At 41.0% G+C, this 24,955-nt stretch overlaps 1 protein-coding gene across 3 annotated transcripts in view; it reads left to right on the top strand.

Annotated features, from left to right (window-relative positions):
• LOC111144009 (membrane associated guanylate kinase, WW and PDZ domain containing 1) overlaps positions 1 to 24,955 on the top strand; it is a 633,428-nt gene that overhangs the window by 379,858 nt on the left and 228,615 nt on the right. For all 3 annotated transcript variants that reach the window (XM_022498068.1, XM_022498069.1, XM_022498070.1), the window contains exon 2: positions 5,074 to 5,190. In XM_022498068.1, coding sequence (XP_022353776.1) covers positions 5,074 to 5,190 — 117 coding nt within the window. The remainder of the gene's footprint in view (positions 1 to 5,073; positions 5,191 to 24,955) is intronic.

The following is a 24,955-nucleotide window of genomic DNA, read 5'->3' as shown; positions in this document are numbered from 1 at the left end:
GCCTAATTTTCTCCAAGGGTTACCTAAGTTTTATGTTTTTTTTTTTTTTTAAATGGAATATGATACAACGTTTAAAATAATTAAGAAAGGTTACATCAGAGGGCGCCTGGGTGGCTCAGTTGTTAAGTGTCTCCCTTTGGCTCAGGTCATGATCCCTGGGTCCTGGGATCGAGCCCCCTTTTCGGCTCCCTGCTCCGTGGGGAGCCTGCTTCTCCATCTCCCACTCCCATCAGCTTGTGTTCCCTCTCTCACTGTGTCTCTCTCTGTCAAATAAATAAAAAAAAAAAATCTTTAAAAAAAAAGTAAGGTTATATCGGTTGACATGGTTAAATTTCTATAAACTAATGTGAATGGAAAAAGCAGAGATATATTGTAATTTAAAAGAGACAGAATTTCAGATATATTGATATGAAAATAGAATGGCAAATCCAGGATAGAGAGTCAGCCCCATATTTTCACTGAAATTATGAAATTATCTTAAAATAAGCTCTGAATCCTTTTCTTAGAAAAAGTTCCATGTATTTCTGACCTATGTTTTCTTTTCCATTTGCAAAACAAATCTTGAATTGCAAAGAAAGCGAAGATGCTATGACAAACTTTCTCTCTCTCTAACAATTTATTATTTCATTGGCTCACTGCCTTGACAATTAGGAGAAGATTTATAGACATATCCCCTAAATAATTGGCAATTAATTTGAGATTAGATGCCAAAAAGTACAGTATTCTTAATGTAATAGGAAGGTTGAGGCTTTTCACTTACAAATGTCACGGAACACAGAGTAAATGTTAACCACCAGCATCGTTAACCCTGCCCTTTTGCACGTCTGCAATAGGAAGGAGTTTTAGTTCGGTGATCATAAGCTTTAGCTAGCTTGGCTAGTTTCACCGTAAAGCTCAAGTGTAAACCAAGAGTGTCTGTATCTTAAGAATGCCTTCCAATGTATAAGCCCTTGGTTTATGTTGGGTACCTGCTTGTGATCCACAAGAATGTGTAAACCTGGGATGCCTGGGTGGCTTGGGTGGTTAAGCAATCTGCATTCGGCTCAGGTCATGATGCCAGGGTCCTGGGATTGAGCTCTGAGTCTGGCTCCTTGCTCAGCAGGAAGCCTGCTTCTCCCTCTCCCTCTGCCTGCTGCTCCCCCTGCTTGTGCCTGGTCCCGTGCTGTCTCTCTCTCTCTGTCAAATGAATAAGTAAAATCTTAAAAAAAAAGAATGTATAAACCTAGTTCTATACGGGAAAAAGAGATACTGTATCCTGAATCTTATTTGGGATTTTCTTCTGACTCAAACAGTACCTTTGGATCCTATACCATCTTTTCTACTCATGACTCAGTGTCTTTCTGATGTCTACAGCTGTGGTCTCCTAAGGGGAATACACATTCTAGGTCCTAAACAATGAAGATTTTGCTGGTAAACATTGTTATCCTTTTGGTCGAATTCCAGGGTGCCTTATACCTAGAGATAGAGTTGACAGGTGTGACTATTATATGTTAGTGATTTACCAGTCGGTTTCATTTCAACTCCAGCACAGTGCCAAAAATATATTAAGTATGCACTAAATGCTAACCAATTTATATATGTCCAGACAATTTTAGTACACATAGAGGGTTTTTTTTTTTAAAGATTTCATCTATCTATTTATTTATTTATTTGGGAGAGTGAGTGAGCAAGAGAGCACAAGCAGGGGGAGAAGTAGAGGGAGAGGGAGAAGCAGACTCCCTGCTGAACAGGGAGCCAGAGTAGGGGCTCCATCCCAGTTACCCCAGGATCATGTCCTGAGCCGAAGGCAGACACTTAACTGATTGTGCCAGCCAGGTCCCCCACAAGTAGAATTTTATTCCCTTCTAGAAACTCTAGAAATATCCTTTAATCCAAATTTCCCTATGCCCGTATTTTATTTATAGCTATTTCTAAGTAATAGAATGGGTTTTATGTTTATGTGCATTTAAAAAAAGAGAAACAGCCCATCTTTGAACTAACCTCAGCTCTTTTCCCCCTCACCTCAACAGTTGTCCCCTCTACATTGTCATGACAATTTCCATCTTTCACTGAGTGCTTTCTCTTTGCCAGGCATGGTTGGAACCTCATTTAATCCTCTTGACAATTTTGTAGCACAGCTACAGGTTTTACAGTGCTCTATTTTTGCAGATAAGGTTCAGGGATTAAGCAATGTGCTTGGGTTCACCAGCTAACAAATAGTGGAGCCAGGCTTTACACCCAAGCCTTAGTCTTAACTCCCAAGATTTACTCTATTTTTCTTTCTGTTCATCTCTCCAAAGGGAAATTGAGAATTAAGCATTTAGAACAGTGCCTACACATAGTCATTCAGTAATTATGTATCTATTCTTAAACCTTTGAAATCATTTTTATAAGTGTAACATACACACTATATATTGCATACACACAGTTGCATACGTTTTGATAAATGTATAAACCCCTATTATCCTGTCACAATTAAGTTTTTCTATAATGGCATCCCCTTTAAAAACTTCCCTTGTGCTCCCCTTTTTAAGAAACGTTTTATCTTGAAATCATTCTAGACTCTCAGGAAGGTGTAAAAAATAGTACAGAGATCCGCTGTATCCTTCATCCACTTTCTCCTCAGTGATAACCCATTATGTGAGTATAGTACAATTGCAAAGCCAGAACATTGACATTGGTCGCTCCATAGGTCTTACTCCCTTCTGCACCTTTGCAGTCAGTCTCTGCCTATCTTTCGCCCCAGGTAACCGCGGAACTGCTTTTTGTCACTATAGATTATTCTAAAACTTTATATATAAACGGAATCATACAGAATGTTGCCTTTTGTGTCTAGCTTCTTTCGCTTAGCATTATGTGTTTTAGATGCACGAATAATACTGTCAGTGTTAGCAGTTTGTTCCATTAATTGTTATATATCATCCTATTTGAATACAGTAGTTTGCTTACCCATTTATCTGTCGATAGACATTTGGGTTATTCCCAACTTTGAACTATTATATAGTGAGTCAAGTTGATGTGAAGATTCATCTACAGGTTGTGTGTGCATGTGTGCGTGTGCACATGTGTACACTTATTTTCATTTCTCTTGCATAAATAAGAGTGGAAATGCTGGGTCATTTGGTTAGTGAAGGCTTAGCTTTATAAGATACTGCCAAATTCTTTACCCAGAGAATGAACCATTTAATAGCCCAGTGACATTGTGTAAGAGTTCATTTTGTTCTACGATCTTGATAACACTTGATACTCTCAGTCTTTGAAATTTTTGCCATTCTAGTAGATATGGAGTGGGATCTCACTGTGGCTTTCATTTGCCTTTCTCTGATAATTAATGATATTGATTATCTTTTCATGTGGTTAAAGGTCAATCATAAATATTCTTTTGTAAATTATTCAAATCTTGTGCCCCTTTGGGGGGGGTGAGTGGATAGGTGAATGTTTGTCTTTTTTATTCAACAAATATTTGGTGCATAATGAACCTTTATTAAATGAACTAAGATTGACTCAAATATATCTGTTTTCCTTTTGACCACTTGAAACCTTAGGCATAATACATCTGAAATAAAATAGTTCAAATTGGGTTTTGTTAGTCTATTCTAAAATGATCATCTGTAATAGGGAATCTTGTTTTAAACATGATACTAAGATAAAAATCAGTAGTTTCCTGCCCTGCATGGGACATATCACCAACTTAACCATCACTGTCATCCTCATGATTTACTCTTTTCAACCATGGGGAAGTTTTCATCTGAAGACATGGATTTTGTGGCTCACATAAATACTGCATTGCTACATTGTTTCTCTAAGGCTAGAAATGCTCTTACCTAATTTTTATCTTGTCTAAAAATGGAAGGACCAGTTTAGCCTTGTTATTTTTAGCTGTCACTGAACCTTCTTTCTCCATTAAGAATAAATGTTAGCTAAGTTGATCTATAAGCTCTGTGTTGATCCTATAGACTATAATTTGTGTCTGTAATTTAAAAAGAATCTTTGGTTACCGTCTCCTTTCTATGACATAATTTTGTAACAATAATATTTTTAGCTATTGTTTTGTGTTGTTAATGTAGAGAATTACAAAGAAATGTACAGACCCACCTAGGTAACCATTACTTTATAACGGTAATAAAGAGGCAGTATGGTAACCATAGTATTTTTAGCTATTGTTTTGTTTTGTTAATGTAGAGAATTACAAAGAAATGCACAGACCCACCTAGGTAACTATTATTTATACAATAGTAATAAAGAGGCAGTATGTATCTAGTGTCTGGAAATCAACACAGGATTGTAAGATCTATAAGATATATCTGTATCTGTCTATAGGATGAAGAGTGACATCTTCTCCCTTATTTCCAAGTTCATGTCCTTCTGCCCAAAGGAAACTGTTGTTAAAACTTTGTGATGATTTCTTATAGCAAACAGCACCTCTCCTTTTCTTTATTCCCTTTTACAAAAAAGAAATCAGGCCTTATGCACTACTCTGCCTATTTTCCTTTGACACCAACACATGCAGATCTATCTTTCTTAGAGTAGTTACTGTATGAATGAACTATGCTTTACTTAGTTGCTCCCTCGTGGATTTTTCCAGGTTTTTTGTTTTTCTCTTTATTTATTTGCTGTTTTAAAAATGCTGCAATAAACAATTCTGGAGATGTTGCAGACTTTTGCAAGTATATTCATAGGGTACATTTCTACCGATTGGATCACTGGTCAAAGAACACGGTATAATTTGTCAGCTCTTGCTGCATTGTTCTCTTTAAGGTTTCAGCCATTTACTCTCTCTTCAGTAGCATTTGCAAACGTCTATGGCACATATTTTAAATGTAATCGCCTCGTTTAAATTCTTTGTTATTGGAGCCTTCTAGTATTATGTGAAGTGGGACCCCCAAATTAATGCTATTTCAGTGCTGTTTTATCTTTATTACATTTCCGCGTGCTTTCTCGCCTGCAGAAGAAAACCTGAAGTCAGTCTTCCTAATGACTGAGGTTGGCTGGCTAGAATGGCTTGAGGATGGCATTCCCACACAAAGCTCTCCAGCTGCTCAGTCCCTAGGAAGCCCAATTGTTGATGTGTTCTATTTTATATATTGCCTACAGGAGGAAAGCTGAACAAGGACCTGCGACATTTCCTCAATCAACGGTTCCAGAAAGGGTCTCCTGATCATGAGCTCCAACAGACCATAAGGGATAACCTTTACCGCCATGCTGTGCCTTGTAAGTAGTTGGTTTAAGGCAACTGACTGCTGGGTGGGTGTGTGGAAAGTTATTGGAGCCAGAAGAACTCTCCAGCTGGTTCTGGAGCACTGGTTGGTCGGTTTGTTCACGTAGCGACTTCCTAAGTCCAGGGAATTGTAAGTGACCGTGGGACATGTTGCATAGCACAAGGTGAAATTACTTGGCTTTCAAGTTCTGGCTCTGCCACGTACTTGCTTATGATGCCAGGTAAATTAGTTGTCCTTTGTCAGGGCCAGTTTTTACATCGGTGGAAAGGACATCCGACTTATTCAATAGGACTCTTTGGAGGCGCCCATGGGATCAGGCATGTAAGCACATTTTGCACAGTATGGGTGTGGCGCAAGCCTCCATAAATGTTAACCATCACTGTTACTCATGGTGTTAGACCAGGCAAGAGGCTTTCACACTGACCTCTGCAGAGATCCGTGAGTTACTTCCTCATTGCCTCAGCAGATTCTTTCTTCTTCCCCAACGTGACCTGATTCATAGACCTGGATTTCATGCACAATCTTCTTTGAAGAAATGGTTTCCACCAATTAAAAGAAATGGTTTCCACCAATTAAAAGCTCAAATCCCACGTACCCGTTAGATCAGGATAAATCTGAGAAGGCAGGACGTGGAACATAGGGACTATGAAAGCAAGGTTTTTGTGTTGAGGGAAGGAAGGAAGGAAAGGACGGAAGGGAAGTCAGTCTATGGGGCAGAAGTTGTAGTAAAGTATTACCATATATACCTAATTAAAAGGTAGGAGTCCTGGGGAGACTTACAATGATTTCATTTTATTTAAAATTAAGAAGAAGGAATGATTTTGATTTTAGTACTTAGAATTTTTCTTTTCTTTATTACCCAGTCCTTCAAAGCTTGAAATTTAATTTTTTTAACAACAACATTTTTTAATCAGCAAAAACAGTAGGAATCATTGGAAGTTGAAAGTACCTTGCTTATTGCTGTGATTTGTTTGCTATAGTGGTTTTCTTTCTTTCTTCTTCTTTTTTTTTTAAATAGTATTTTGTAAGGGTATGCTGGAGTCCTAATGTTTACAGATCCTACTGCAAAACGATAAACAGAACTTAATGTAAGCTGTCATAGATCTGCCGGGACTTAGGCCTTTAAAGCTCAGGTTCTAGAACAGCCCCCTGCTCTTCATTTTACTTATTTTTTTTTTAAAGATTTTATTTATTTATTTGACAGAGATCACAAGTAGCCAGAGAGGCAGTCAGAGAGAGAGGAGGAAGCAGACTCCCTGCTGAGCAGAGAGCCCAATACAGGGCTCTGTCCCAGGACCCTGGGATCATGACCTGAGCTGAAGGCAGAGGCTTTAACCCACTGAGCCACCCAGGCGCCCCTTCATTTTACTTATTAATAAAACCAAGGCTCCAGTAGGAAAAGAGGTTGAGTGTAAGGAACTTGGGTCGGTGCCCCAGGGTTGTCTCTTTCTGCTGAGTGGCAGAACTACCTTTGAAAGAGAAAATGTGTCGATAATGCATTAATGTGAATCTCTGGGCCTCTGTTCTTTGGGTCTTTCAGCATGGGAATTGAATGCTGTAAACTTACATCCTACTAATAATCCTTTACACTTGGATTAATAGTAATTCCTAATGTTAATCACATGGGTTGTGAAGGGATTACGATTCTTTTTATGGGTCAAGAAACCAAGGCACCAAGGTAAGCCAATACAAAACAAGGCTGAAGGTGACTAAGGCTGGTGGTCTCTGAGTCCACCATTATCCTGACTCTGATCTACTGATCAGTTTTACCCTTGGAATGACTCTTTGAGGTTGGGATTTTTAACACCCCATGTACAGATGAGGAAACAGAGTCATGGGGAGATCAAATCACGGATAAGTGTTGGATCTGGGTCTTCTGGGTTCTTCCCACCTAGGGCTGCTTCTGTAGCTGTACCCAGAGCTGCTCTGTTGTTCTGGGACGACAGGTTGAATATAGTTTTGCAGAATTTGGTACTTGCAGAATCATGAGTGTTCTCTGTGTAATTTTTCCCCCACTTAGATTCCAATTTAAGAAATGGGGAATGAAGCAAATGAGCACACCATTTCTTGACGCATCTGTGGTGTTACTATGGTTACATTTTGGCATGCTTTCCCATTTATTTTTTTCCACCGATTTATAGGACCTGACTGTGAGCTAAATGGCTTGATTTTAAGCTTACCACTATATAGGAATTGGGACAAAAATGACCTCAGCCTTTTAAACACAGTGGAAAATCATGTTTTGTCTTTGCGTGGATAAAGCCCCTGGTATTAATGTTTCATTTCTGTGAAACCCACACGTTAGGAATTGGGAAGGTAAAAATGGTCTTTCTACTGAAGGAGAAAACAAGTAACATTTTATTATACATTTCCATCATAAAATGGGAAGGAAATTCAGAAGAGGGCTGTTTCTGGGTCTGGCGCAGCCTGTGTACCTTTGAACATGAGTAGACCAGTGGTGACTTGGGATTCTGTTATAGGCCTGGAGAACTCAAGCCACATTTGTGTTTATTTTGATTCTTTGGTCCACATGATTGGTAACTGCAGAGCTCTCTGCCAACCTGTTGTGCCAACAGATTAGAAAGCCGTTCACTGGGAGAATATATCCCTCCTTATTACATTGTAACGGTGCTCCAGGGAAACATGCTCCTGTGATCTCCGTTTTCCAGAAGTTCCTGCTGCTGATATTTTAGTGACTTTCGGTATTTTGAGAAGGGATGGTCATGAACAGGTGCTTGTGAAGTTGGGGTAGACATCTTTTCTTTTCTTTTAAATATTTTATTTATTTATTTGACAGAGAGGGAGAGAGAGAGGCAGGCAGAGGAGAGGGAGAAGCGGGCTCCCTGCTGAGCAAGGAGCCAGACTCAGGGCTCCATCCCAGGACCCTGGGATCATGACCCGCGTCTAAGGCAGACCCTTATTCAGCTGAGCCACTCAGGCGCCCCTGGGTAGACTTCTTTTCTTATACATTTTAGGAGGTTCACTTGTCAATAGAAATGAATAAATAAAGCCCCTTTGTTCTCAAGTTCTTTCTAGTGTCATCGTAGCACCACAATGGATTTTTACCATTTAAGATCCCATTTTCTCCTAATTCCTTGGTGTAAAGACAGTACAGGTAATAGCATCCCTATTTTACAGGTAAGGAAATGGAGCCGCAAATGCGACTTCCTCAAAATCCTACCACTCCTAAATGCCACATTACTCATGTCTCACCCAGGGCTATTTTAATTTTCCTTATTTTTAACAGCTTTATTGAGATACGATTCACACACCATACAACCCACCCATTTAAAGCGTTCATCCAGTGCTATTTTTGCTATGGTTCTTATTTTGCTGCACACCCCCTTTATTTTGTCTTTATTCAAAAACTTTTATTATTTTCCACAGTCGGGAAAAGGTCATCATAGTTGAAATTTAACTATATTTACCATTGAAAATCACCACCACCACCACCCCTCGCCCCCAAATTAAAAAACCCAAACCAGAATTATGGCAGAAAAGAGAACTGGATTGCGGGGTGAGTCAGAGGCCCTGGTGTGAAGTCTGAGGGCTTTTCTCTCGCTGTGTGGTCTGCCACACGTCATGTGACCTCTCTGAGTCTTGTTTACTCTTTAATAAAATGGAAATGGAAACACCCACTTCAAGCATTGTCTCACCAGATGTCAACAGCGTCCCTAAGAGATGGGTCTATCAGAGGACACAGAGGCCCAGAGTGGTTAATAACCTGCCGCGGGTCACTTAGGTTAACAAGTAGCTCGGTCAGGGTTCAACCAGTTCTGACTCCCAGGCCGGCGTCAGTGAAAGTGGTGCGAGTAGGGCCGTATAACACAGACCATCGAGAGGGGAAGACGCAGGAAAAAAGTTTCTCATTGCTGAATTTTATAGTTTCAACTATGTAAAATCACTGGGTCTTATGGTACCGTACCTTAAAAATAAGTATCTTCTCTCTGAGGTTCGAGTAATTCACTGATAGGTGCAATAGAATTTTCATAGTTCTGTAAGTGGTGATTCAGCTTTTAATACATCATTATAGGATTCTCTGGGGATGGCTCGGTTTATCTTATTGTTCACTGAATCTCTTCTTAATATACCTTTTTTAAATAAATGGATTTGAAATTCAGGTAAACGTCATCTGCATTGCTCAGTTCTCTCATTCCTTGGAGCCTTCTGGAAGATAGTCTTGTCTCCCACCCCTCAAATTCCCCTCCATGGACAGCCCCCTGACCTTGACGTTTCAGTCCTGCAAACGTTATCCGTAACACTGAACACCCTGGTGCCTTCTCGTGAGTGGGTGCCTACTATTTCCTTCTTTTTCTCCACCTTGCCATCTGACCAGCATGCAGCCTTCTTTTATTTTATTTTTTTTTAAAGATTTTATTTATTTGACACAGAGAGAGAGAGAGAGAGAGAAAGAGAGAGAGAGAGAGAGAAGCAGGCTCCCTGCGGAGCAGAGAACCCAACACAGGGCTCGATCCCAGGACCCCGGGATCATAACTTGAGCTGAAGGTAGGCGCTTAATGGACTGAACAACCCAGGTACCCCACGCAGCCTTCTTTTAAACTTGGATGCCACTTCTTTCACAGATTGGCCCCATTACCCTTTTCACTGCTGCTGGAGCTTCCGACCATGACCCCTTTCAGTACCCATGCTTGCTTGCGGTGCCTGCTGGGTGTCTGTCTGTCCTATTAGAATCTGACTGCTCTGATGTCAGGGACCGAGTCTTCCTCAGTGACCAGCCCACACTTAGCTGCGTGCCTGGGCTGTAGAATGAATATTTGTTGACTGAATGAACAAATGAAGAAATGGATGAAGTTGCTCTTTGTTTTTCTTGTTTTATTTTTTTCCTCTCTGTTTCTTAATGGTTCAGAGAAACCATTAAGGTTCATTTATTTGCCATAAAAGGCAGCTCAGAGGCTTGAGCCCCGAGATGGCTGATAAGGACTGCTCTGATTACTTGGCTGGTAATCCAGACCCAGAGGAAAGAGTCGAGGTTCTTGCACGCTTGGAGCTGGAGTACCCATTCTCAGCGCCTCTTAATTAGTCTAGATAACAGGGTACCTCCTGCATTGAGAGCCTTGTGCTTTATGACTTCTTGTCCTGGCTGATGTGACAACATCTGAGATTCTTGCTTTGAAATGGCTGCTTTTCCCGTGAAGATAAATGTGTTGCCTGACAGGGCTTGTCATTGACTGTACTGCTGCTGTGAGAACCAGATACTCCTCCTCCAGTAGTGCTGGTCCTCTGGAAAGCTGAACACCACCCCTCCCAGTCTGGCTCCCTTTTCTGGGGGCAGCAGTAAGGAGCTTGTCTTTCTTTTCAAGCAAAGGTCATCTGAAAGAGGAAAGGATAAGTCATTTTTGTTCTGTAGCTTAATAGTTTGTGTGTTTGTGTATGTTTTAAAGATTTTTTTTTTTTTTTGAGAGAGAGAGTGAGTGATTTCAGGGGGAGGGGAAAAGGGACAGGGAGAAAGAATCTCAAGCAGATCCTCTGCCGAGCGCAGAGCCTAAAGCTGGGCTCGATCCCAGGACCCTGAGGTGATAACCTGAGCTGGAACCAAGAGCTGGATGCTTGACCAACTAAACCACCAAGGCACGCCTGTACGTTAAGGCTTTGTTGATCAAGGCTCTCACCGATACTGAGACCACTGTATCTTGTGTAAGAGGCATTGATCAGTGACTTAAAGGAATTTACAAAGGGATTAAAACTGTTTGATCTACAAGACACTTTAAATGTGATGTGGCATACATAGGTGACCCTGGTCTTCCTTTGTAGAAGTGCCATATTCCAACAGGCACCTTAGCATCTGCTAACCGTTGGCACCGTTGTTATCTTGAATGTGACTGCGACATCGTGGACACAAATTACCTTTGGAATTGTTTGAACCTATGAGTGTTGCTTAAGCACAGGCGTCTCCAGGACTGCGTGCCTGGAATCGAACCACTCTGCAATGGAAGCTGATGATAGAAACTAGACCAGATTATCAGCAAGGGGCCAGGACAAAGATCTGAATATTGGAAAATTCCTTCTCTCCTGGGATGTGCATCTCTTGTTCAGGTTGTGTTTGGCACAAGTGGCAAGCTTCAGGTCATAATTCATGAAGCGGACAGTCCTGGAAGCCTCTCCAGGACTGATCAGATAAGAGTCATGGGAAACTCTCTCACTGTTGTTATTGCCCTTGTCCTATCACTCAAGTAAGTGCTGTCTCAAATTAAAAAAAAGGAAAGAAAAAAGGATTGTTTCATCCTTTACAAAGCCTGGTCTCTTGCAAGAACATGGCTAGTAACACCCATAGTAGCTCTTGGGTGTGTGTGTGTGGACTCTTGATGTGTATGAGGTGCCTTGCATGATGCTTGCCAGTGTGTCGTCTCTCATGCTGGCCTCATGGAGGACAGACAGAATGTTCTGGATCTGACCTTGAGCCCATTGGGCTGGTGAACCCTGCCTCTTTTCTATTCATTTGCAAACCTTTGCTGTCTAAAATATAATCGGTATCTGTCCTCATCCCTTCTCCATCAGTTGTCAACTCTTTCCCTCCCAGTGCCCTTCACTTGTTGGTACCTGATTTTCCCAACTGGTCTGCAATCTGGGGACTCCTCCCACTCACTGACTACCCCCTTACTGCCTACCCCTGACCTTTCCTTTCTTCTCCATCAAAGCTTGTCTGTTCTGGGGGTGCCTGGTTGGCTAAGTCAGTTGAGCGACTGGCTCTTGGTTTCGCGTCATGATCTCAGGGTCCTGAGACTGAGCCCCACGCCATGGTCTGCACTTAGTGTGGAGTCTGCTTGAGAGTCTCTCTCTCTCTCTCTCTCTCTTTCCCTCTGCCCCTCTCCTCGGCTCACATGCAGTCTCCCTTTCTAAAATAATAAATAAATCTTTAAAAAAAAAAAAAAAAGACAACTTATTTGTGCCTGGCTGGCTTAGTCAGTGGAGTGTATGACTCTTGATCTCATGAGTCATGAGAGCTCTCATGAGGTATCAGGAGTTCAAGCCCCGCACTGGGTATAGAGCTTAATTAAAAAAAAAAAAAAATCAACTGTGTGTAATAAAACTTAAAATAAAAAAGACTTATTTGTGCTACATTGATTAACTATTGGGCTGTCCTTGAAGAAGCCAAGAAGAAGTGAATGGTTCATGTTGTGGCACAGGGCTCTCCATCCTCCATTATGTGTATCTTTTAACAGGCGACTTTAAAGGGGTGTTGCTAGAAATAGCCTGTGTAATGGGATGTCTGGCAACAAAGCAGGTTCATGGGTAAGGATGGATTCTTATGCTTTTGATGTGTTTTTGTGCTTTTTATAGTGGTTAACACAGTGTTCCATGAGCAGAAAACACTTTAAACACAAGATTGTATGAAGGGAAACTTCCCCTCTGCTTGCTGTGTCACTGCTCATATATAGTCCTATCCCACCAAGATAAGCTGGGACAGGATTTGTGTTTCACAAAGCAATGCTTCAGTCTAGACAGAGTGCTGTGCCAAATTTAAAAAAACAATGGGATGAGAAAAGATACTTTTGTTTAGATGTAATTTCGAGTTAGAATCTGGGCTCAGATAACTATAAGCAAATTTTCACCAACACGAACGTCTCTGGTGGGGTGTTGAAGGGTTGTGAAGGAGGTGGATGAGTTCTTTGTTACTCTGAGAACACCGGCCTGATAAAAGCCAGGTGTACAGCACAGGTTTGGGAGGACCCAAAACAAAACACCACTTCTCATTCCTGGAGAATGACCCCACAAGGAGCACTGAAGTCACTAGTGTAGCATCTGTCCCACTTCTCCTTGCCACAGGAGGAGGGAGCCCTTCCAACAGCAAGTTCATGAGAAGGACCTGGTCATTCGGGACGCAGACAGTTAGTTCTCTTCTCCTCAGGGCTAGAACGTTCAGTGGGGATGGGCTTTCAGAAATGGTGCCCTGGAGAAGCTGGCAGGCTCTATCACTAACCACTTCTGGTAACCTGGGCAGGTTACCCAGGCTTTCTGGAGCTCCATTTTCTCACTACCTTTTTTGCTGTTTATGACAAGTACCTAAACACCCCACAGTAAGTATGGTACTTCATAGGCCCTGCAGTGGTCCTCTGTCTCTCATGATCTTCTTCCCTCCATACCCCTTTCCTTCTCATTTCTAACTGGACTTGTCCGGTCTGATATTCTCCCTTTTTTTCTTCACAGGCTCTCATTAGGCTTTGAGCCTTACTTATCTGATGATCATTTTAAACAATTGTGATAATTTATGTGGTTCTTTTCTGCGGGAAACAAGCTGAGTTTTCAAAAATGATATTCCAGGGGCACCCAGCTGGCTCAGTCAGTAGAGCGTGCAACTCTTGATCTTGGCGTTGTAAATTCGAGCTCCACGTTGGGCACAGAGATTACCTAAAAATAAAATCTTAAAAGAAAAAGAAGATTTTTCCCACATGTGTTGAGTAACATCCCAGCACTGGATGCTAGGCAAAAACCTAGTGAAATTAATAATTGGTTGATTTAGCCAGTAATAGGCAGGCTTGAAACACCACATTCTCTGCATAATCCCAGCATCAGCTAATTCCCCCGTGTTCTTTTCCTTTGTATTTCTTATTATATGTTGCTAACCCTAATTGCCATTGTGTATTTGCTGAGTGGATGGAGTGATATTGGAGGAAGAAAAGAAAAGAGAAGCTACACACTGAAAAGCTCCTCACACCGGACTTGATTTACATGTGTTGGTTATTAGCCTCATATAAACATGGCTTGACCGGTGTTCTCTACTATGAGGTTCTTACAAGAGAAGATTGTACTCTCAATGCAAGAGTTTAGATTTAAGTTTAATCAGAGTGGGTATAACTGATAATCTTCTTATGAAAATGTGTTAGCCCAGCCTCACTGCTTAATAATAACCTCTGTCATTAATCCAGCCTTACTATACGTTCCAGCCACTGTGCTCTGTGATTTTCAAGTATTGTCTCTTTTAACCCTCTCCAAACCCTGATGAGTTTCATCTTTGTGTTATGAGCGTGGCCGTTGAGGTGTGGTGAGCTTAGTGACTTGAGTGTTGGAGGACGCAGTGTTTGACCGTGATGGAACCCAGATTCATTCCAGTTCCAACAGCTCCCAAGAGTCCAAGCTCTTGGTTTATTTCTCTGGATGCATCACCTTAAAAACCATGTTTTCAGTTAACCTATTGAATTTGAAAAAGAGTCTTCTCTTAATACCATATGGATTAGTCCTTGGCTGGGTGTAGGATACTAATATATCTATTTGGCAGACATGTTAATTTATTTAATTGCTTTATAATTCTGGCTGAGATTTTTCATCAAGATGAGTTGCAATTATAAAGCAATTTCCACAGCCATTTATGTAGGGACACAGAAGTTTTCGCATTATTTTTACCACTTATTATTTTAAGAGAAGGTTTTATCAAATTTTAGCTTCCCAAGAATCACGAGTCAAGAGAATGAAGTACAGTATATTTTTAAAGAAACGTCCTTGTATCAAATATGTTCGTAGAAATATACACAAATAAATTTTCCAGCTTCTGTAATGGGTTATATGCATTTATGCCAAAGTCCGAGTAGGGATACTTAACCAGTTATGCTCTGTTGGGCTTACCTAAAGTCCCATATGAAATGAGCTACCCAAAATGATGACCTTGAATTTAAACAAGAAAATGTCACTTGTATTATTTCAATCATAATATGAATAAACTAGACTTACTAACTGCCCAATGACGTTATTTTCCTCTTGCATTTAAAATTAATCAATTACATATCCCTATTTTTAGGCAGTACACTCTGATGTGTTTAGGGGTAAAGGACCATGGTGAGTGCACCTTAATCTTGAATGGCTACAAAGTATTTAGAACTGTTAAAAATATATGTGTGTGGGGCGCCTGGGTGGCTCAGTGGTTTAGGCCGCTGCCTTCGGCTCAGGTCATGATCTCGGGGTCCTGGGATCGAGTCCCGCGTCGGGCTCTCTGCTCGGCAGGGAGCCTGCTTCCCTCCCTCTCTCTGCCTGCCTCTCTGTCTACTTGTGATCTCTCTCTGTCAAATAAATAAATAAAATCTTAAAAAAATATATATATATTGTGTGGGGGGAGAGAGGGAGAGAGAACAGAGGACAAGCCAGTAGGTTAAAATATTAATAATAGATGAGTCTGGGTAAAGGATATACAGTGTTCTTTGTTCTATTCTTATTCTTGCAATTTAAAAAAAAATTGAAATAATTTCCAAATAAAGCATCTTAAAAATAGACTCATGCCAAAAAAAAAAAAAAAGTTAAAAACCAACCAATATAGTTTTGGGAAAATGGGACTGATTATGTATGAGTGTTATGTTTTTGTTTTTTCCCCCTAAAACACATCAGTGTTTTTAGCTTAGAATTGAGATTCTGTTACTACTTTGTTAGACCTCGTGTATTAAAGTATACAGAGATTAACCTGGAAGACATTGTGCATATATTAAAACAAAAATTTAACACTTCTGGAATACCAAGTACATGCGATATGCTTTCATTATACTTTCTCATTTAATCTTTATGGAAATCCTACAAAGGAAGTACTATTATTATTCTCCTTTATAGTTTTTTTTTTTTTTTTTTTTTTTTTTAAAGAGAGAGAGAGCTAGTGTGTGTATATATTCATGGGGATGGTGGAGGGGGTGCAGAGGGAGAGGGAGAGGGAGAGAGAGAATCTGAAGTAGGCTCTACGCTTACGGAGAGCTCCAGCACGGAGCCCTTCATGGGGCTCGATCCTACAGCCCTGAGGGCATGACCTGTGCCAAAATCATGAGTCTGATATTTACCCAAGTGAACCACCCAGGCAACCCAATTCTCCTTTACAGATAAGAGAGCTGAGGCTTAGTAAGGTTAGGTGTCTTGCCTTCCATTTCTGAAAAGAGATTGGAACCCAGGCTGTGAAGATGGGATGGGTACTAGAGCTCCCACCAGTAGCCACTACATTTTCTTTGTTCAGACTATGTGTGGGTACATCTACGTGTATAGATCCATATACACATACCAAGCATATTTAGAAAATAAGCTAGCAAAATTATTTTAAATAGATTCTAAATATCTGCTAATGGATTCTAGAGCAATACAAAAGTATAATAAAATTATGATGATTATGGACATATATTGAGCTCTTGCCATGTGCTAGGGATAACTCTTTCTTCAAAGTGAAATAACTTGCTCAAAATGTCACAGCTTATACGTGGTAAAGCTGTGCTGTCTTTTTCTCGAAGTTTATCTCTTAACCAGTGGCTTATATTGCCTATTATTTATAGCACTACAGAACGTTTAAAAAAATAAGAGGAAAAAGAATTGGTAATTAAGCATATTCCCTTTTCTTGGTGGAGTGGGAAGGAATGTCTTTCGTTATTCCTTGTAAGATTATTACTTAGTTTTAGATCCCATCAAAGCTGCCACATTATACAACTCTGGGGGCACTGTTCGGTTTGAAATCTATGTAAGTGGGGCCCTTAATGGAGGACAGTATCCAGACTGCATGTCTTATGCACTGACAACATGCCCATAGCAGATACTCAGCTAGACAGAGCCTAAAAGATAGATGAAGTTGCCATTTGTCTGGGAGGTACACGTCTCAAGCATGCTTTCCAAATACAATGAAGCAGTGCCTTACTCCAGGGAGGAAGATATCCTTTGGATACTTTGATGCCAGAAGCCTAATCCAATTCAGTTACACTATCTCTTCATTCTTAATTCAGCTGATTAAAGGATGGAGACAGTATTAGAATTGCATCTTATTGGGTAGTTGCTATTATTCCATTCATTTTCTCTTCCATCCATGAGTTGATCCATCTCCTCAACCAACCAGCCTCCACTTACTCCACTTCTCGGTCCATTCAACTGACACGTATTGAATGCCATGATGAGCCCGTCACGACAGTGTGGTCAGCATGGAGGGGCAAGCTGGGTATATTTCCAGTTTATAGGTGTAGTGAGGAAGACAAACAAGAGGCATCGGTAATAGACTAAGGTAAGTCCCTTGATCTGGGGTAAGCCTAGGATGATGTGACATACAAGAATGGACACCAGGTTCAGTCTCAAGACCAATAAATTGGTGTGATGAGGAAGTGAAATAAATACCAAAGAAGAAGAAGAGAAAACAGAGCATCCTCTTTCCCAGGGAGAATTGGGAAACATCTACCTTCATCACTATGGGCAAGTGACCTCTACTTAACATCTCTCAGATTAATCCTCATTTAAAAAGGAATCTGTTTATTAGGGACAGAAGAGATAGATCAGCTATCCTAATCTCACAGGCCCAGTCTCAGGGTAATGCAGTTTCTTGACAGTGCTTGCTCCTTAGAACCTCTTAAGGATTGAGAGACCACTTCTATTGTTGAGTTTCCTGAAATATGTAAGAACAGCAACGACACAAACCAGCACTCCAGGAAAAGTTAGGACATGATTTTAATGTTTGCATTTAATCAATGCTTTTAATGTCCACATAACAATGTGGTATAATTGTGCTGTTCACTAATTTCAAGAGGTATAAAACATTAACTCAAGGTACAGTAAGAACAGTATAGTCTGATAGTAGACCCCAAGTTGAAATGTCTCTCATTCCTTTTAGTGTATCTTTTTAGCTATAGACATAACTTTATCTGAAGAGAACAGAAGTCAGGATTTTGACTTAGGTCAAATGATTTAGCCTCTTCCATTCTTTGGCAACTTTGATAGTATGGAATGCTATGGGATGACACCTTCAGATGAGGGCTTGCCTATTTGATTCAGCTTCCATTGCTTGTTAATGGAAGGAGGCAAGCAAGATTATTCCAAGCAAGCAAGATGGGTCCTACCGGAACCCCAGTGTACCAGGGCACAGCCTTCTCGTTGTATTTGTCTTTAATTTCAGTCATTCGAAGGAAAACTCTTTGGTCTTTGGACCATTTCTTCTGAGGTTACCCTCTTTCTGGTTGGGGCTTTTCTCCCCTCATGACCTGCCTATTAGAACTGGAGGCTTGTTATCACCTTATGCGTTTTGCATTGGAAAGTGAGACAGCATTTGGTTATACTAGAAATAAAGTAAGTGTAGTTATACTTAAATGAGTTTGACATTTTGCTCATTTTCCATCTCATAAGATAAGATCATTACAAGCAGATCTTATGGGATTGTTAGAAGTTTGTTTACACCATTAATTGATTTGAGGGATGCTGGTGTTTCTTCTTTCCATTGCTGAATGGTTTTGTAGTCTGAACTTCACTTAATTAGTGATTTGGGAGTGGGGAACACCACATCTTTGTCAGTGGAATTTTGAAAAAAATGTTGCCTAAGCCGTAGATGAAATATTCTTTTAAATGTGTACTATGACTTGAAAATGAGACATCATATAAATTCACGGGAAATTCAGCCTAAGGTATGGGAGTGTTGCCTGGGGGAACTGTTGCAAGTGCTGGGAATCTTACATGTTTTCCTCCCCATGGAGAGAAGTTTGTGTTTGAGTTTCATGTTCGCTGCCCAGTCTAGCCCTACTCCCCCACCCTGTAGGCCACCTGTGGAAAGGTGGACATCAGCCTCCTTCATCATGCAGGACTTAGACACTCCATGCAAACCCACTGCAGTTTGGTGCCCTTTGGAGGGATTTTTGTACTTTCTCAGGTCACTGGAGATGTGGATCATTTACACATTGAGAAACAAACTGTCCAATATAACTAAAAAGTGTGGTGTCTCCAAGAAACATTGTGTATTTGAAAAAAAATTACTTGTTGATTTCATTCTCGCTGTTTTGTTCTGAATTTGTATTACGTGCTGTAAGGGCCTGGCCTGGCAGAGCACATAAACCTCTCTCCCTCTCTCTGTTCTTTCTTTCCTTCCTTCCTTCCATTTCCTCCCTCTCCTTTCTTTTCTTTTCTTCTACCACAAACAGATTCATTTTTTCCCCTTGTTCCAGACTCTGGCAGTTCGGGATGACAATTTTGACAGACATATTGAGTTATGAGAGCCTTTTTAGAAAAAAATTAGGGGCACCTGGCTGGCTCAGTCAGTTAAGGGTCCAACTCTTGATTTCATCTCAGGTCATGATCTCAGGGTCATGAGATTAAGCCCTGCATCAGGCTCCGTGCTGGGCATGGCGTTTGCTTGGGGTTTTCTCTCTCCCTCTCCTTCTGCTCCTCCCCGCACTCTAAAAAATAAAATAGAATAAAATAAAATAACATAAAATAAAATACATAAAATGTGATGTAAATTTTAAGTGCATAACAATGATTTTTTTACAGAAACACATGTGCATCCACATGTATACACACACACACACACACACGCACGCACGCACGCACACACACCACACACACACACACATCCATGTAACCATTACCCAGAACAATATATTGAACACATTAAACATTCCACCAGGTTCCATCCTGATGCCTCCCATTGAATACTTGTTCTCCCTCCCAGAGGTAACCATGATTCAGACTTATCACCCTAGATTAATTTACCTGTTCTTAAACATCATGTAAATGGAATCATACAATATGTATTCTTCTGTTCTTATTCTTTTTGCTAACGTTCCTTCTGTGAGATTCATCCATATTGTTTCCATGTAGCAGACTTTAATTTTTTTTTTTCTTGCTGCGTAGTCTTGCATTGTGTGAATATACCGTGATCTATTTATCCATTCTTCTGCTGATCTGAATTGTCTCCAGTTTTTAGCTACTGCTGGGAACATTCTCATACAAGTGGACATATGTCCTCAATTCCCACCTAGGAACAGGATTGCTGGATCAGGATGTAGGCTTTGTTGAGCTGCAACAGATATTGCCAAATAGTTTCCAAAGTGTTTGTATCCATTTGCGTTCCACATGTGTGAGGGTTCCAGTCGCTCCTCATTCTCGCCAACATTTGCTGTTGTTAGTCTTCTTGATGTTTCCGTAGTCCTGGTGGATGTGCGTCAGTATCTCGTTGCATTTTGCTGATGTAGAATGACACCCAGCACCTTCTCAAATGCACCTTTTCTATTTGTACATCCTCTGTTGTGAAGTTCCTACTCAAGTCTTTTCCCATTTTTTTATTTATTTATTTATTTATTTTTTTAATTTGACACAGAGAGAGAGAGATCACAAGTAGGCGGAGAGGCAGGCAGAGAGTGAGAGAGAGAGGAGGAAGCAGGCTCCCCACTGAGCAGAGAGCCCGATGCGGGGCTCGATCCCAGGACTCTGGGATCACGACCTGAGCCGAAGGCAGAGGCTTTAACCCACCAAGCCACCCAGGCGCCCCCCCATTTTTCTTTTTAATAGGACTGTTTGTCTTTTTCTTGCTGATGCGTAGAAAGAACTGAGTTTTAAAAGCCGACTCTGCTGCTTATTAGCTGTGCTTGGATGGGTAGCCTGACCTTTCTGAGCTTCATCTACGGGATGGAGCCAGTAATACCTCTTTATAGGTTGTGGTGAGCATGACAAGAGGAAGTGTATGTTAATCACTAAGCATAGTTCCAAGCACAAAGAAGGCTTGAGTAACTAGTACCTAAAATGGGGGGAAAGACGGGTATCGATTCTCATTATCATATGAATAGTCCATTAAGATAGTCTATGTTAAGACGTTATAAAATTCTAATATTTTTTCTTCCTTTACTTTCCCTATATCCTTTTCTTGTTTTTACACTTGTGGTACCAAAGGAAAAACGGTGGCCATGCGTGTAATACACAGTAGGCCAAAGTGACTCATCTCTTACAAAGGAACGCTAGAGGTCATATCTACTCTCCTGAGAATTTGGTCCTTCCTTGCATCTAGGACAATGAGAACCAAAAGAGAGTTTCTGAAAAGGTGAGAGTAAGATAAAATGTAGATAGACATGGGACCCAGTGAAAGAAATCTACCTGCCCTGGGTAGTGGTGAGGCTGTGTCTTTCATTTCTTCTTCCTCTCTTGTCAGCTTCTTGGAGACTTAGTTTCCCCATTGGCAAAGTAGGGGTCTCAAACCTCCCTCCCAAGGTTGCTGTGAAGCCTAGCACAGTCTCAGTCTTGTGTTAGCACCCCACATATGGAGGGTGCTGGAATGGATCTTGCTTATAGTGTTAGTGCTGGTGGTGATGGCAATGCTGGTGAGAACCTTGAAGACTCTAAACATAGCCCTTCTGTTTACAGAGATGTCGCCCATCTCCCTGAAAAGCTTGCTTTAGGGGCAGAGGTGGGAGCAGTTTCAGGGAGTAGTGTGGCCTACAGCAGGAAAAGGGAAGTCAGAAAGGAGCAAAGAATGTTCTGCTCTGGGACAACCAGTGTAGAATGTCCATTTGTACCCTGGACTCCTGTACGTTGGGGGTGAACCGGACATCTCAAGCCATATTACAGTGTTTCCTATTACCGCAATTGAATATATCTCTGAAATACATGGAAATGGGGATGGAGAGTAAATCATAGTGTCACAAATAGTTCCTGAAACTTGCCCTAGTGGCACTGTCCAGAGCCTGGGTTTCCAGGGAACTGCGCAGAGAGGCAGACTTCTTCAGCTCTCAGAGGCACCGTATGTAAACACAGGCTTGGGGTATGGACAGCCCTGGGTTTGACTCCTCACCCCTGCATTCTGTGGCTTCATGATCCTGGATAAGTCAGTTCCCTGATTTGTAAAATTGGAACATTAATATCATCCCCATAGAATTGCTGTAAGAGGTAAGTGACGTGGTACGTAAACAGCACCGAGGGAGGCCCTGCACATCGTAGGTGCTCCAGCTGCAGAAGTAGACCCATGTGTCTGATGAGTAGAGGTGCACACTGTGTTCCATGACAACGATTTAGGGAGCAGAATGTGTGATGCAGAGGAGGAAAGAGGGTTCTGTTCCGTGTAAGCACCCTGCTACACAGTAGGGCTTGCTAGCCCTCATCTCTGCATTGTGGGCAAAAATGGGCTTTGCTGCAGTTTGGTCTCTAATTGTGCCACCAAAATACTTGCTGTTTATTAGAGCCATTACAATGCAGCTACTTCTGCCGTATAACTAACCCACCATCTAGGCCAAGTTGGACAATTTATAATTTACTAACAAGGCACAGGATGGTCACATTCAAACAGTAAGTGCATAGAGTAGACTTCTTTGTTCTTTCCTCCTCTTAAACTGGAATCTCCCGAAAGCCCTCCTCTAAAGGTAGGACGGGCAGCATGCTCTAGGTGGGAAAAGATTTAGTTGGCCCACAAGTTTTTCCTTATTGCGAGTTTTGGGGCTGTCCATCACTGCGTCTGTGTACCTGCACGAAGGTAAGCACTCCGTATGGTAGTACTTGGCCCCCAGGAAGCACCAATGCCTTTCACATCACATTCCCTGGCAAGTATCAAATCTGTATTTTATGCTTCCTTTGTTTATTCATTGTGACAGATTTACTCAGTAGCCTATTTGTCTGGCGTAGGAGCAGAGTGGAAAGTTCTATCATGCATACGGTGTATTGGTGAATGCACTGTCGGGGGTCCTCATTCGTGTCCCGCAGCCAGTGAAAGTCATAGACAAGAAGATGATCCGGGAGGTTCGGTGTAGGCTGCAGAGTTTTCAGGACAGAGAGCTGTGGTCTTGAAAAGCAGATCATTTGTAGAGATTGAGTCATACAATAAGAGTCAATTTTGACAACACCCCTTGTGCAATAAAAGTTTGAAGTTCCTGGAACTTTCATCTTTGGTGGTACCAAGGCAGACCATTTTTCTCTCATTAGCGCTCCTAAGTTGCATATTTGCATTGCATGAGCCATTTTTCAGGCGTAACTGCTGGAAACTTGCTTTTTTTTTTTTTTTCCCATTTTCTCAGAAAACCTGTAAAAAAGCTCATTTGAGTCCTAGCCAAGAAGATGGTCATCTTTCACACCTTGAAGAGAAGTAGTGCTAGAATAGTGACCCTGAAAGAATGTTCCATGTGTGGTGTATTTCCATTTCTTGTGGAAATTTACAGTCAAACAAGTTCTGTTTCTTCCCCATTTCCTTTTTGGTTCCCCAGTTGACTAAGAAAAGCCAGAGAATTGTCAGTGGAATTGTTTCTTCATAAAGGGGAGACTTCCTCACACTGTCATAGGCAAGTCAAATTGAAATTCAGCTGCGAATTAGCATCTATCTCATGCTGGTCTGTTTCTTGGTTTTTTGTTTTTTTACTGGTAGAAGTCAAAGGTTATTATAAGGGAACTACCCAAAGAGATTTATGTACCTGAAGAGAAGTGATTTGTCATTTGTCTGTGACATATGGAAGATATCATATTCCATAAGCCACAAAGAAACGTCAATAGTAGGAACTACAGTATCACTCTCCTGGTATATGTTGATCTTATATTCAGGCCCCTTGGTTAATTTCAAAAGCATCAACTATATGGAGTCACTTTTGTTTTCCTTCCTCACCAATAATATTTTCTGTAATAACCAAAAACCTTTTGTTATTTCTTAAATAATTTTTTAAAGATTTTATTTATTTGACAGACAGAGATCACCGTGGGCAGAGAGGCAGGCAGAGAGAGAGAGAGAGGAGGAAGCAGGCTCCCTGCTGAGCAGAGAGCCCAATGCGGGGCTCAATCCCAGGACCCTGAGATCATGACCTGAGCTGAAGGTAGAGGCTTTAACCCACTGAGCCACCCAGGCACCCCTCTTAAATAATCTTTATAAACTAATGTCAGTGTCACTCAACATCATTTTCCGGGCAGATTTGCTGCAGAATCTAAACAATGCCCCTTAAAATGTTATCATTTGAAGAGTGTTTTGCATTTTTATCATTATCTCCCGTGGTCATATAACACCATTATTTCTTGATTCTTTGACAAGTATAAACATGAATCTAAATATGTGTCCACATTTGAGTGTTGTTGAACATAGAGGTACATATTTAATATGAAGGTTTTCTTTTCCTGACAAGTTGTTAATTCAAAGATACACCTTATAATTGATGATAACGTAGAGCTAAGAACATGTTGGCATTATAAGAATTACAAGGCTATTTGTTTGTTCCTTCTGCTTTAATTTTATATTTAGTCCTTTAAGTCCAGCATTTAGGAGACTATAGCTGCAGGGTGCCTGGGTGGCTCATTCAGTTAAGAGTTAAGTGTCCCAACTCTTGATTCAGCTCAGGTCATGATCTCAGGGTCCTAAGATCGAGCCCCGTGTCTGGATGCGGAGCCTGCTTAAGATTCTCTGTCTCCCTCTCCCTCTGCCCTTTCTACCCCCGCACTCTTTCGCCTCTTAAAAAAAAAAAAAAAAAAAGACTATGGTTTCTTTTTTTTAAATAAATTTTATTTGGTTTTTAATTTTTATTATATTTTAAGATTTTATTTATTTGTGTGAAAAAGAGAGAGCATAAGCAGGTGGGAGCAGCAGGCAAGAGGGAGAAACAGGCTCCCTGCTGACAGGGAGCCCCATGCGGGACGTGGTCATGACCTGAGCTGAAGGCAGATGCTCAACTAGCTGAGCCACCCAGGCATACCAGGACTATAGTTTCTTAAGGGTTTAGCCTTCAGTTAGGATCAGCTGCTGTCAGGTGATAGTCTGCCCCCCTCTTACCCACACTCCATGCTTCAGTGAACCAGACAGAAAATTTAATACAAGTCTCCAGTGAATACCTGGATTTTTTCATGCCAAATAATCGTCAAATAGTTTTTCTCTTATATAAGTAATACATATAAATCATTTGTCAAAAACAAAAACATTACAATGAATTTCACTGTCCTCTTCGACCACCCCACCCTCATGCTCTTCTCTTTTGTCTTGTCCAAAGGTAAGCATAGATCGCCATTTAAAAGTATTGCACTGAGCTCATTTGCTAATCATTCATAAATATGTATGTACCCATAGAAAATCCATAGTATGTAGTAGAGAGAGA

Source organism: Enhydra lutris, unplaced genomic scaffold, assembly GCF_002288905.1.
Source record: "Enhydra lutris kenyoni isolate GAN:26980312 unplaced genomic scaffold, ASM228890v2 scaffoldscaffold10, whole genome shotgun sequence".
Classification (NCBI taxonomy): Eukaryota; Metazoa; Chordata; class Mammalia; order Carnivora; family Mustelidae; genus Enhydra; species Enhydra lutris.
Note: the sequence above shows the minus strand (reverse complement) of the source record. Positions and strands in the feature narration are given on the sequence as shown.